The sequence below is a fragment of the Stegodyphus dumicola genome, chromosome 7 (genome assembly GCF_044657685.1).
Source record: "Stegodyphus dumicola isolate Sdum_Otavi_A_Nest chromosome 7, ASM4465768v1".
In the NCBI taxonomy this organism is placed as follows: Eukaryota; Metazoa; Arthropoda; class Arachnida; order Araneae; family Eresidae; genus Stegodyphus; species Stegodyphus dumicola.
This window is the reverse complement of record NC_140774.1, coordinates 179039249-179053202: the sequence shown is the minus strand read 5'-3', so window position 1 is coordinate 179053202 and position 13954 is coordinate 179039249. Positions and strand designations below refer to the sequence as shown.

Genomic DNA, 13954 nt, shown 5'->3' with positions numbered 1-13954 from the left:
ATGCACACATCTAAGACATATAGTAAACCAAAGAAAAGTTAAATCCTGATACTTTCTGAAAAAGTAGAAATGAATAAAATACCCTCAAGCTATTGAATGTACTGTTTCTCAATTAATCACTCCAAAAAGATTTTTGGGAATGATTAATTGCTTAGTAAAATCCATGCCTCGTTTGATAGCTGTAAACCTCATCATTAAAACAGTCATTTGAGAAACATGTGTTTCAGGATAAAGATGCATTGTAACATAATCATTTGACTTCTATCCCGGCACGAAATGAACCATATCCTGGCCAGAGAAAATGCCACGGTTTATTATAATCACTGTCACGCAGCTTATCTTGTGTAGGTAGAAGTGTAGAACTTTTCGCAAAATATCCCAAACCGTTGAAAGATTTAAATCCATTTGTCGCTCTGCTTCCTCAGAACCTGGTCAACAGCATAGGAAATTAATAATATCTCAAACCCAAAACGAAATTAAATGCACAGTATCCTGGATAAAAAGGTCTTCCGGGGAGGAATGAAATGAGAAGGGGATGAACTTGCAAAGCAAGCAGTTCAAATGCAAATACGATCATTTAATCAATATCCCTTCCCGCGCTCTCATCTAAAGTACAAATTGAAGAAAACAGCACTGGAGAGCTGGCAACAAGGAATGCTATTCTGCGCCACAAGCGAGGAGACCGCACGATGTCTTCCAAAAAAGGTTACACAGAAACTATGAAGCGCCAAACCCGTTTCTTATACAATATGTAACAGATCAGTCTCTTACGCCCATATTTCTTCGATAGAAATATTTTTTCTTCTAACATTTGCATATTTGGGGAACGAGGAAACCCAGACCCCCAACGTCTTTTAATGCACAATGATCAAGAATTTCATCTGAAACGTACTCAAAATACTGATTGGATATTTAAAAGACTTATCATTAAAACTCCAGCTTTAATAAACAAAATCAACAATATCACGAACAAACTATCAAGTATCAGCGTTAACCTGCTACAATAGTTCTTAAACGAAGCATGGTTTTTAGGACCGTGTTTTATTTTATTTGTTATTAATTGTGTAATGATCGTATTCTTTATTAAAAATTTTTATATTAGAACAGTGTTTAAGATTGTATAGGACTAAATTTTGTGTATTACTGTACAAGTAAGAAGGAATTAACTTGATCAATGTATCAAGTATATATAGTACCATGCGCCTGGTATCAAGTGCGGATGCTCACAGCAACCGTTGAGTACTACTGCCATGGGCACTGTTACTGCCAGCAATGATCCCATGGGTGCCGTAAACGATTGCAATCACGGCATCGGTAACTGTTACCGGTTTCCCGGCCTCTTTCAGATCTGCTAAGGAACTGTTTCTACAGACTTCTGAAATATGCCTTTCAGTGCATTAATTGACACAGGGCTTTTACATCGGTACTTACATCTTCTAAACTCACGAAAGGTGGCGGTTGTGTTAGATGAGGGAAGAAAACAACTTCGCCATTAAAGGCTGCGTTAACATGAGACGGATGCTGAATTCAATTTAACATTCAAAATGTCTTTCGATGGCTCTGAGAAACACCCTGTATTAAAATATGTATGGCAAGTATGCATAATCCACACCCTTCCCAACATTTTAAATGGGATGTGAGGGAACGCGACTGTATGTTGGGATTGAGGTCATGTTGTAATGCTCTAAGAAACACCCTGTATTATAATATTAATTGCAAGTATGCATACTCCACATCCTTCCCCAACAACTTAAATGGGATGTGAGGGAACGCGACTAGGCGTTGAGATTGAACTTGTGTGGCTAGTGGGCTACGGTCTCCGTACCCCTTTGTTACGCTGTGAAGCGTGCCTCTATGACGTAGTGCGTCTTTTGCTTTTTGGTGGGCGAAGATGCGTTTTCTCGTCAACGAGGAATTCTAAAAAATGTAACCATTAGCATTACTATTATTTTTCTGTTTCGGTTTACTGTACGATTTTCTGGAAAGAGGCTTCCCCCCTCCTCCTTCCAAAGCCTAACCGGTACTTCTCTTTCTTTCAGCAATCACGAAGCTACTTCCCTAGTTTCCTCCTTCTATGTGAACTATACTTTTACAACTGAAGAACTGTATAACGTTCCATTAAGTTTATTCTGTTTTCGTCTCTAAGACAAATACATCCTTACATGCCTGCTATGATCAGTTCAATCATTTGTTATTATGTAATGTGATATTGCTGTTCTTCCACGAAAACTCCCTTTACTAGATTCTCAAGAAATGCTATCATTTCTGTTATGAACTCATTAACCACTTGCGCTACAACTAAACTTCACGGTTGCGGTGCCGTGCGCTACAATATAACAAGCGAAGTGTCTCATTTACGCCGCTTCGCGTCTACGAGTGCAATCCAGAGCTGTAACTCGAGAAATAAACAATCTCGTTGTTAGACGACGTGTGCACCCCGTTATTTTCATTTTTGCGATAAATGCCTATCGACATGTTCATGTCGCTCGCTGTTTGAGACAAAAGCATCTCGACGTGCGTGGCACGTCTTTTTAGCGCAAGTGGTTAAAAGTCCTGTTACACTGGGATAAAGTTTCAACTTGAAAATTCTTTACCACGACCACCTAAAATAAGATGTGATTCTCGTTTATGTTGTTGTTCGTGGCGCCATCCATTAGCAATAATGAAATGCGAGGCGATTCTTGGCCTCAGCTACTTTCAGGGAGGTAAATGACCTTGGATTTATTGATAGTCAAATGTCATAACCACGACTGAAAATGTACACCTGTTCATTCGTTTCTCATATTTGATGTTTCTTTCTGCAAGGGTTTGGTCAATCCTCGTGACTGCTACAGCCCAAAGCTTTTGATGAACCAAAGAATAAGTGTTTCTGTTGACTTTTGTTGCATCATTTATTACTAAACTTAGAGTATGAACAGCCCATAGAATAATAAAGCCTCAAAATTCCTGTTTCACTGAAAAATATTAGTCCGTATCTGCTGCCTTATCGACCGCTCACATTCTGAAACGAATTTTGTTCCAGATCATCTTTACTTATTATTGCATATAAATAGCAACCTATAGAACATCAACATGCAAAGAGGACTTCATTAGACTGTCTTGTGGCCTTAGGCATAGCATTTTTACAAGTATCCCTTGTGTTTATGAGAAAACAGGATTATAATACCATTTCGGAGCCATAAAACTTGGAGCCTTATAGGCCTAATGAGGAATTAGGTCTTAGCAATACGAAATGTTCACTGAATTTCAATGTTCCATCAACATACGTATTCAAGACTGGAAATGGGCATTTTTCCTGTCTCTTCGTACATTTTTTAGATTAGCTTAAAAGTATTTATTAAACAGTATTAGTTTATTTACTTATTGTGGTTGACAATCCTGAGTTGTTTAGACATACTCACAGCATCAACTAAATCAGAAAGCTTTTATATGACTGTAGACAATGCAAATGTGGTAACACATGCTCCTACAATTTCTATCTTCTTGACCGATATTTGGATTGATATTTTACGAATGAATTATCAAACCAATCGTTAAAGAGGACTATCGCAACGCAGGCGATGTTCTGCAGCATAACGCGCATAATTAAAATTCTAAAGTTAGACAAATTAAACGGAGATAATTAAGGAAACACGTATATGCAAAATCGCGTTCCGCAATTCCGCGGTCAACAAAGATTTACCGTATTAAAAAATTTAATACAGTTACAATTTTGTAAAAATTATTAATTTGACAAATTTAAAATATTTGAAATTTCGGTCAAACTGATTTCAGTTTTTAAAATTTAGTTGAAAGTAACGGGAAACGAAAAAATTATACAAGTGAAAAATTCTTAGAACAGAGTAAAACAAAATGATGCTCGGATTTGGCATCCTTATCATTTTTAACTTTGAAATCATCACCATACAATCCAGATATTTAAATTTAGGTATACTTCCAAAATTTTTTAATAAAACTTATTAAAATAAGTTTATAATAACTTTTTTAATAAAACTTTTAATAAAATTTTTAACAAAATTTTTTAATAAAAATTTTGGGGATTTATTAAATTACAGTTTTAAATGCTTTCCGAAAATTTTATATATTTTTTTAATAAATCAGAAAAAAATGTCCAAATGTTATTTCGGTTAAACCTGAATTTTAGTTTCTGAAAGGTAAGTTTAATTTTAAAAACATTATCATTAAATATATACCAAATTTACTTGATATTGCAGAACTAAAAGTTTTAGTGCTAATTTGGATATAAATAAATAAAAAGGAAAATAAATAAATTTAAAAATAAAAGACAAAATACAATAAACAAATAAAACTGCTGAGTCGATTTGTTTACAGTTTGGCATAACTGCATTGAATCGAACAGTGGAACAAAATTGGCATTCAGGAAAAGAGCTCATTTTGTGTCAGAATAATTAAAAGAGTGCCTAAGTTGTACTTCCAAGCCATGAAAAACGTAAGTGAAATTCTGCCGATCAGTCAAATACAGCAGGGTACCTCCACCATTCCCCCTCCTCATTGTATATACATCTGTTGGATGTCCAGAGACAGTAATGTTTTAAATAACAGGATAAAATTTCACATAGTAATATATCCACAACCTTAGAAATTTTTCATATTTAATATCTACAGGCCAGATTTAAAGTACATTCTAGGAAAATGAAGTAGCGAACAATTTTAATGGCTTATTTCATTATGGCATCATGTACTTTGATCAGCATTACATAAAACTTGGATACTTATTTTATGGATGCACAGTAACAGGCTCTTTGCATGATGAAGTAAAATCCTTCACAAAAATTCCAAAAGAAATTATTACTATTTTTGAGATCTTCCATGCAAAAAATTTCAGGTAGTAAGAGCTCGAGCTAATAAAGAAAGTATTGGAGTGAAATATGGAATACAGTATATATGATATAATATGTTATTTATTATATGTATTAAAGTGTATGTAATTCAGAGGCATAGCTAGAAAGGGGCACAGCATCCAGTGGGGCACCAAACTGATGTTACGGAATTTTAGAATTAAATGTTTTTCATTCCTGGCAAACAGGAAGGGGTGCATAATTTTCAGTTGTCCCTGGGCACTGGAAACCTTAGCTACGACTCTGACACAATTAAAACAAGGAGTTCTTTTTATTAGTGTACTTCATTAACTATATTACTGGGAAATAAAATTACATCTGTAACGTTAAAATTGGTACACAACTTCTTTTTTCGTGCTGAAATTAGGTTAATTAATTAATTTCAGTCACTTTGCCAGAGCCCAATAAAACAGCCATACTTAATATAACATTGTAGAAATTCTTTATTTCTGATGGATTTATTTCACATTAATTTTTCACATATATATAATTCTATGAAGCAGATTTTTTGATAGCTAATTTTAAATTCAAATTAAACTATTTAAAGAAATAAAAGAAATCTATATTTCAAAAAGAGATTCCATTAAGAATCAATTCTAAAAAGAATCAGTATGAAACTCAAGTTTGAAACCCTGTTTTATGTGTAGTAGAACGAGTTAATATACAGTTCCTTTATCATAATCAAAACTGATGATTAGGTTCCTGGAAAATGATGTTACGAAGAATGTTACTGACCGTAGTAATGCTATTAGAGACAAGATTAAAAAAAGCAATCTGAATTTGAGTTCACTTCAGGATTGAGTTACACATGAAAGTTGTGTAACAATTGTAACACATGCAGTAAAAATCTGAAATTTTGATCATTAGCACTATATTTTTATCTGTAATACTCAAATTTAATTGATTTTGATGTGATATTTTATTCCCAATATTAAACAGAATTTACTGAACACTATCATCAATGGAATTATATGATTCTGGCTGTCCCAAGATTGCATTTTGTAAATTTCCTTAATATATATATATGTTACGGTGAAGCACCGAAATCTGGGGAATGTCGACTTTCACCGGTGAATATCAGCATTCACATAGTCGCTTGGTGTATGTCCGAAATATTTTCCAAATATTCTTATATTTGAATTGACTTACACCGGTAAATGTCGACATTCACCATGTACTAATGGTGAATGTTGAAGATATAAGAATATTATATTTTCTTCTCCATAATTCAGTACACAAAAAACGCACTTGAGACTTAAAATAAGAACTTAAGAACATGAGAACCTAAAACACACAATACATTCAAAATGAGAAAGGAAAATAATAGAAGTTAAAAACTTACTTAATTATACAGTACGTTCTAAACGAGAAAATAAAATAACAGTAATAAAAACTTACTAAATTATGTGATTCAAATCTTATTTATTGCAACAACTTAAACTATTATGGCACTTTATAACCTCTCTTTTCCACTTTCACCAGAGCATATCTGTGATTGTCGACATACACCGGTGAGGGTCCGAATATACAAGAATGTAGTGCAATATTCGATCTTTCACCGATGTATTTGGTGAATGTTGACATTCTCCAGTGAAAGTCAACATTCTCCAATTTCGGTCTTTCACAATAACATATGTATCTTTTAGATGTAACAGAACTTTTGAAAAAACAAAAATCAAGCACTAAAACAACTTGGATTAGGTAAATAATATAAATTAAGAAAATGAACCACTACTCACCATGATAGCATTTTTAAAATAAATTTAGATTAATTCAAAATTACAGTTAAACTAACCGAAAAAAATACCACCTTCAATATCACTGCTCTAATGCATCAAAGCATGAAAATGGTTAACAGCCATTCCTGAATGAAAATTCAGAAGTTTATTTTAGACAAGCAATTTAAAAAAGAAAAGCATATCTTTAATGCATGCACATGCTAAAATGGTAGCGGCCAACTTCTCTACTTATAAAAATAAAAATAATATATATATTTTTGCCATGGGTCACACATTTTGCTTAGCCAATATTTTACAAGTATATTAATAAAAAAACATGACAGCAAGATAATTAAAAAGCCATGCTGATCTTTTACCCAATTCTGAAACAAGATAGCAATGATACTTTATTTCAAATATGCTATTCAAATTTCTAACTTAAATAGCATGTATAAATAAATATAATTAGAAATTATCATTACAGTTAACAGATAGTAGGAGAAATGATCATCTACAGACCTGCAAGATATTCATCTTCATTACTGACTTTGCAGACAAAACAATAAAGAGACAAATATTCACATTGAAATATTTCATGCCCATGAATTGCACAGCATCAAAGTAAAATATTTAAAACCTTGATCTTATAAATGTAACACAAGTTAATGAGCATGCAGGTTAAAGAAACGCTCATGTAATGTATTAATTTAACCTTGGTCTATGAAACAGTTATATGTATACTGACTGTATGCCAGAAAAAAATAAAATATTAATGTATCATCAATGAATAAAATATTTTTAACCTTGCCATAGTCTACATGTAGCCACCTAATAAAACATAATGATGCAAGATAAGAAGAAACATAAAAAGTGTATAAAATTTTTATAAACATTAAAAATGTATACTTTTATCACAATTGTTTAACTATCACTCAAGTATTTTGTTTTTTGTATGTTTTAGTATTTGTGTTTGAAGATAAAAAATTGCCTCTTTTGAGTTCATTTTATAAATATCATACATAAAAACTTGGTACTCGTATATTAGTACATCTATCTTGGCACATTTTGGTGATTTCTTACACAAGAAAAAGAATGACAATTTATGATTGCAAAAAAAAAATATTTACTATACACATGCACATTTTATGTTTTAATTAAATATTTATCCCCAAAGTCAATCAATAAACCTGCTTACAAGAAGGTTTCTATTTTGTTTTGATGGAAATTTTATGGAAACTGCTTTAAGAACAGATTCAAAGCTAAAAATAGCTTCTATAAAGAGACTATAAATAACTTCTATAAAGAGAAGCTATTTTAAGCTATTTTATTTTTCTTCTATAAAATTTAAAGCTTCTCTTTATAGAAGTTCAAGACAAAACGCTAAAACCCTGCAGAAATTTTAGTACATATTTTATTTTAAAACCAAGTTTATGACAAAAAAAATTACAATTTATCTGCAAAAACTATTAGAAATACAAAAAAAGGGAGGGCTCATGAAACCATTTTCACTGTTAACTGAAGAACTGTAATTCATGCGACTGCCAGAGTTTGGCATATTTTGAAAATTTGGTAACTGCTACAACTATAATGGTTGCACTAATACATAGCTACCAATACCTGTATGTTCTCTAATATTTATTTGTTTTCTATTTGTTTCTATTTATTAGTTACCTTATTTGCATCTGAAGAAAAATTAATTACCTCTTTGAGTTAATTTCATAAATATCATACATAAAAATTTTAAATAAGTAATAACTTGTTTTTATTGTTTTTAGATCTTTCATTTTCAGAATGTTTCTCTATTTATTTGCTTGTGCAAAAAAAACAAACAGTTAAATTACTTATTACAAATAAATTTATTTTTTAAATCCCATGCATGCCTAAAATATTACTGTATAAAAGCAAATTCATTATACCCTTTGAGTGTACAGATAAATATGTTATGAACTACTTTCAATTTCCCATTATTATGCAATCTAGAAATTTCTTTATCCTGGGTATCAATAGTTTTTTTTCTCTTTTTTTTTTTTTTTTTTTTTTTTTTCTTTTCTTTTTTGTTGTTGTTGTTGCTGTTGTTCTGTGTCATAATATAGAAAGAAATTCTGCATGAAAATAGAACAGATAGTAACAGATTCTATTCAAACAACCAAATACACCAATGTATCAATGACTATGCATCACTTTTTCATTTAGTCTCCAAACATAGCAAACCAGATACTGATATAATCTGTTTTATTTACATTTTCAAACAAGTTTAATAAATTACATGCATCTTAAAAATTTTATAGATGTTTTTTTTTATTATTATTATTATTATTATTTTTAATACCGTATCCTCTTTTCCTCCAATTCATATGATCAAATGCTATAATTTTTTTATAGTTCACACAAATAAAATATACCAACATAAAATCAAATCTGTTTGTATTAATTATATAATATTTTAATTAATCCATGTACTGAGGCATTCTTATTACATAGTCACAACAAAAGAACACAAGAAAACTTTTGCACACTTGATGCACAATTGGAACGTTCAACAGCCAACAATATAATAACAATAATAGTTTATCACAATTTTTAATATATATATTTATATAGATGCATTTATTTTTATATATGTATATATCATGACTGCTAACAGCAGCGTCTACTGCTATAAAAAGCTTTCTTTGATATAAAACAAAATTAAAACATTCTATAGTTTTACCACACTTTGCACATATCACATTGTCAGATCAAAATGGTTTTAATTTACTACAGGAAAGCTAGCTGAAGAATTTGAACTTAATAGAATGCAGGTAATCTACAGACCTTTGTATATAATAAATCCTGCATAACTTGCATGCTAAGATACAAAATAAATATGTTCTATCTAAAAGTAGGCAAAAGCATACTTGTCTTTGATTTAACTGCAAAATTCAATTCAGATTTTATCTTAAAAAGTCAGGAATGTAATGTAATTGAATGATGCATCTTAACATTTTAAATATTTTTAAACAATAATCCCAATTCAAACACATCAAATATGTCAATTTGAACATCAGTAAGATAAAAACAGTTTTGAAATAAAAGTAAGCATCTGCTTAATAATGCATGTTTTTACAGCAAAAAAGCTTTTGACTATTTCTAACTACTAACACAATCAACATATTACACCTTACAATTCACTCTATTTATATACATAAAAATCTTGGGATCTGCAGATTCTAACTGTGATCAATTCAAGAACAGCAATAAATAAAAATGTAAGATGAGCAACTAGAAAGAAGTACTTTTATAGTATGTACTTAGAGGTTTCATTCAGGTAGTTTCAATACTGGAAAACTTTTCTTTCATTTGTATAATTAGTGCTTTAATATATATATTACAATTATGCTTCTGGGAAAACAGATTAGAATCATCATATGATCAGAAAGGTACACCTTATTATGCTATATATAAAATATTTCATTTTATCAATAATTCATTTCCAAACTTTTTTTTCTTGTTGATCATACAAACAATTAAAATGCTTTTAACTGCTAGCTTGCAAAAAATAAGAAGTACATTTACAGTTTTTTTTCAGGGATGCTTCGTTTTTCGTTTTTGAAAAAAACATAACACCTATTCAAAAAGTCTTTATGCACATATAATTTTAAAGAAAACATGAAAGTTAACTTGTACAAGCACAGCCAGCAGATAAATTCATACAAAAGTTCATTTCTTATTTTGAATGATAAAATTTTATAATTAATAATTAAAGGAGCTAAATTACTGATTATCATTAGTTCTGGGTTGCGACTGAAAAGTTTTATGAAAACTAGTAACTTCAGACTCACAGAGTGAATCAATGGACAATGGTACAGATGCAGAAATATGAGGAGAGCCTAATTTACAGGGGGGGTGCTCTATCTGTTGATATAAACGTGTATTAGATGTCATTATACGATCATCATATAATGAAAATCTAGCATTTTTTGACTGATTAGATTTAGCTCCATCTGAATTATCACCTCTATTTTCTCTTTCGGCATTTACTTGGTGACCCAGTTGATTCACACTTGATTCACTTCCTGCAGATATTATTTTCAATGGGTTTGGAGCTAAATTATTAGCAGTAGTTTTACAGCTTTCTAACTTTGCTATTGGTAATGTGTTAGGTCTTTTCATCTTAGGATTATTATCAGAACACAACTGAGGATGTGTTTGACTTTGAACAAATCCATTTTGAAAAGGAAACTTTTTACTACTATCTCCTTCAAAATGCTTTACATTAGTTTCTTCAGGTACTGTCTGACTATAAACTTGTCTGTTTGCTACAGGACGTACAACTGTTTGCGTCATACTGAATTCATCATTTGGATCCATAATGTAAACTTCGGTATCCATACTTTGTGTTTTGGTTAAATTTGTAACACCTAAAGGTTTTGGAACTTTATTATGCAACTTCGGCACATTAACAGTTGGAGGTTCTACGGCTTTGGGAACTGTTGACCCTTCTATATGTTTGGGAATAGTTGGATTTGGCTCAGCAATTGAAGTACTTTTTGGAAATTTGAAGAAATTTTTAAATCCAGTTATAATTCCTCGCTCTTCCTTTTTACCTGATTTCACAGCACCATTTCCCATTTGTAAGGAATGGCCATTGCCGGGAATATTGGGCTGCTTCGGCATGGTGCTGACAATGTGAACTGCATTCTGTACATATGGTATTGGATTAACTGCACGTGTTGAATGACTCAATACATCATTTTGTACCAAAGCATTACTTTCAGACTGTTCATTTGTTTGAAGAGTATTGAACAGGTCTGCATCCAAATTAAAACTGTTGGCAGAATTATTACGAGAACTAAATTTATCCCCTCTCTCGATTAAAGTATTTCCACTGATGGTCACATCTTCAACTGGCTCGATTATTAAATTACGTTCCATGATGGGATTCTTGCCTTGATATGGTTGCAAAGGTACTGTGACTCTTAGATTAGAAGTAACGACATTGTTTGCTGTTAAGTTTTTAAGATTATAACCATTACTACTAGAATTACTTGGACATGACCTTGGTGTTAATTCACATGGTGACATAGTTATAGTAGTTTCAGCAGTATTTTCAGACATGCTGAAGTCGCCACTATATCGGTTATCCAAGCCCCAATTTGTAGGGCTTACACCTTCTGCATTGCTTTTCATTACTGGCATTTCAAAAGTTGACCCCCTGAACCAACCATTACCCGATGATTGAATAGTACCATTGCTAGTTCGAGTTTGTGATGCCGACATTGGATTTACTGTAGGACTTACTCCTTGAATAGCGGTACCAGCTGAAATTGAAAGAAAAATCAATAACATGTTTGACTATAAAGTCAATATGAAAATTTAAATACCATATGATAAAATACATGTAAAAACAATGTTTGAAAATGCCACATATATTTCAACTAGTTTTAGCTTTTTTTATAACTTAAAACACAAATATGGAAATTACCCATAATTTTTTAGATACCTTTTTATTATTTAGGCACTTATTTAGTTTACCTTAATATCTTAAGTACTTCTGTTATTAAAATGTACTGTTTAAGCATTAACACCAAAATAGCTCTAACTTTGATAGGACATTATGGAGTAACTGACTGACAGAAGTCATTTCACATGACACATACATGTTCTGAACAGTTTGAAATTTTTTCTATTAAATATCCATTCTTGTTAGGTGTAAACATTCCCACTCTCCTTAAACTGCATTAATGATTGATAACTGGTGTAAGGAAAAAACAGAAACAATTAAGTGGCCTTTCACTGCATTATAACATCTGATTGTAACTAATGTTTTCTGCCAAAAAATGTTCTTAATAAAGTTAGGGGGGAACATGAGAGCAGTGCCTTTAGTGCGGATAGTAATCATTACCCAAATCTGTGATTTTCTACCAACAATTTGGTAGTTTTTCAAAGCTTTCGGCTTAGAAACTTGGTGGCCACGAATCCAAAAACTGACCAATCTCATTTCGGACACCCTGCGCAGAATGAAAAGTAGCAACAACCAAGATGTGGCTGTAGGTGCGAAAAAATGTAGATGTCCAAAGGAGCGATGTCGGGGCTATATGTTGGGCATGGAAAATGATCCCTTTCGAGTCCGTACAGAGTCCAGCCGGTGTGAATGCAGACACATGTGGTCTTGCATTATCTTGATGTAACATTACCTTTTTGTGCTGGAACTCAGATGGAAATTTTTCCTTGATAGCAGCGTCAATATGGACTAGCATCTTGCTGTACACCTTACTGTTGAGGGTTTTACCTTTCTCCAGACACTCTTTGTGGATAATACCATGGCATCCTACCACCAGATACAAAGCATTATCTTTTTGTTAGTCAAATTGCACTTTGCAATGCTGCTGATGCACTCACCTGGCACAGAACAATCCCCTTTTTGGTCTGTGTTGTTGAAGTCAATCCACTTTTCATCACAAGTGATGATCCGGTCCAGAATTTTGTCTTTGTGTTGATATTCAAGCAGATTAGTGCAAGCCTGAACATATCTATCCTTATGTTACTTAAGCCCATGCAGCACCCAATGAATGAACTTGTACGTCAAGTTTATGCAATGCATAACATGACTAATGGACATGGCACTAGCGTCTAACTCCTTAAGAAGCTTTTGAGTGGCTGAATACTGATCTTCTTACACAAGTTCTCGTACATGGGCCCTCATCAACATCAGTAAGCCAGCCAGAGGACTCTGCTTCTTGAATGTTAGAGGTCTTGTTTTAAACTTTCAGTACCAAACCTTCACTTTGTCATATGATACAACATTAGTACCTAAAGCTATACATGTGGTTTGATGACATTCTGTAGCTGACTTTCTGGAACAGAACTTGAAGTAAATGATGGTTCTAGTTTGGTAGCATGATAGTTTCATTTCAGACACCTTATACTTAATAATAACGATATTTTTTTTAAAAAATTCACAACACAGTGTTCAAATGCAAGTTTCTTACTTTCAAATGACAAAAATTGTTTGACAAACTATGATTAAATGTGCCAACACAAAGGGTTCGTGTAGACAATATTTGTGGTTCCTTAAAACCCGATATATTAACAGATTTTCTTAGCCTGATATATTAAATGAGGCTATGGATTCACAGATGTCATTTTGAGCATCTTGCCAATTTGAGCAATGAAATACAAAACCAGCTGTAGCATGTTGGTGTTTGAACTTTAAAAAAATGCAGAAAGAAATGTGAAAAAGAAATATGAATATAATGAATGAGAAAATAAATAATCATGCAAAAAATTATTTTGATGATTATTTGATTATTATTATTCAGTAATATTGATGAAAATGCAAAAACAAAAATAATTTTTTCCATTTTCATTAATATTACTTTCTACATTATTTTTCTT

General features: G+C 31.9%; 1 protein-coding gene across 3 annotated transcripts in view; it reads right to left on the bottom strand.

Moving 5' to 3' along the window:
- Positions 1-8690: 8690 nt before the first annotated feature.
- The window catches only part of LOC118203447 (uncharacterized), a 121507-nt gene continuing 116243 nt past the window's right edge, over positions 8691-13954 (bottom strand). For all 3 annotated transcript variants that reach the window (XM_035375730.2, XM_035375725.2, XM_085821128.1), the window contains exon 10: positions 8691-11877. In XM_035375730.2, the coding sequence (XP_035231621.2) occupies positions 10331-11877 (1547 nt within the window). In that variant the 3' untranslated portion in view covers positions 8691-10330. The remainder of the gene's footprint in view (positions 11878-13954) is intronic.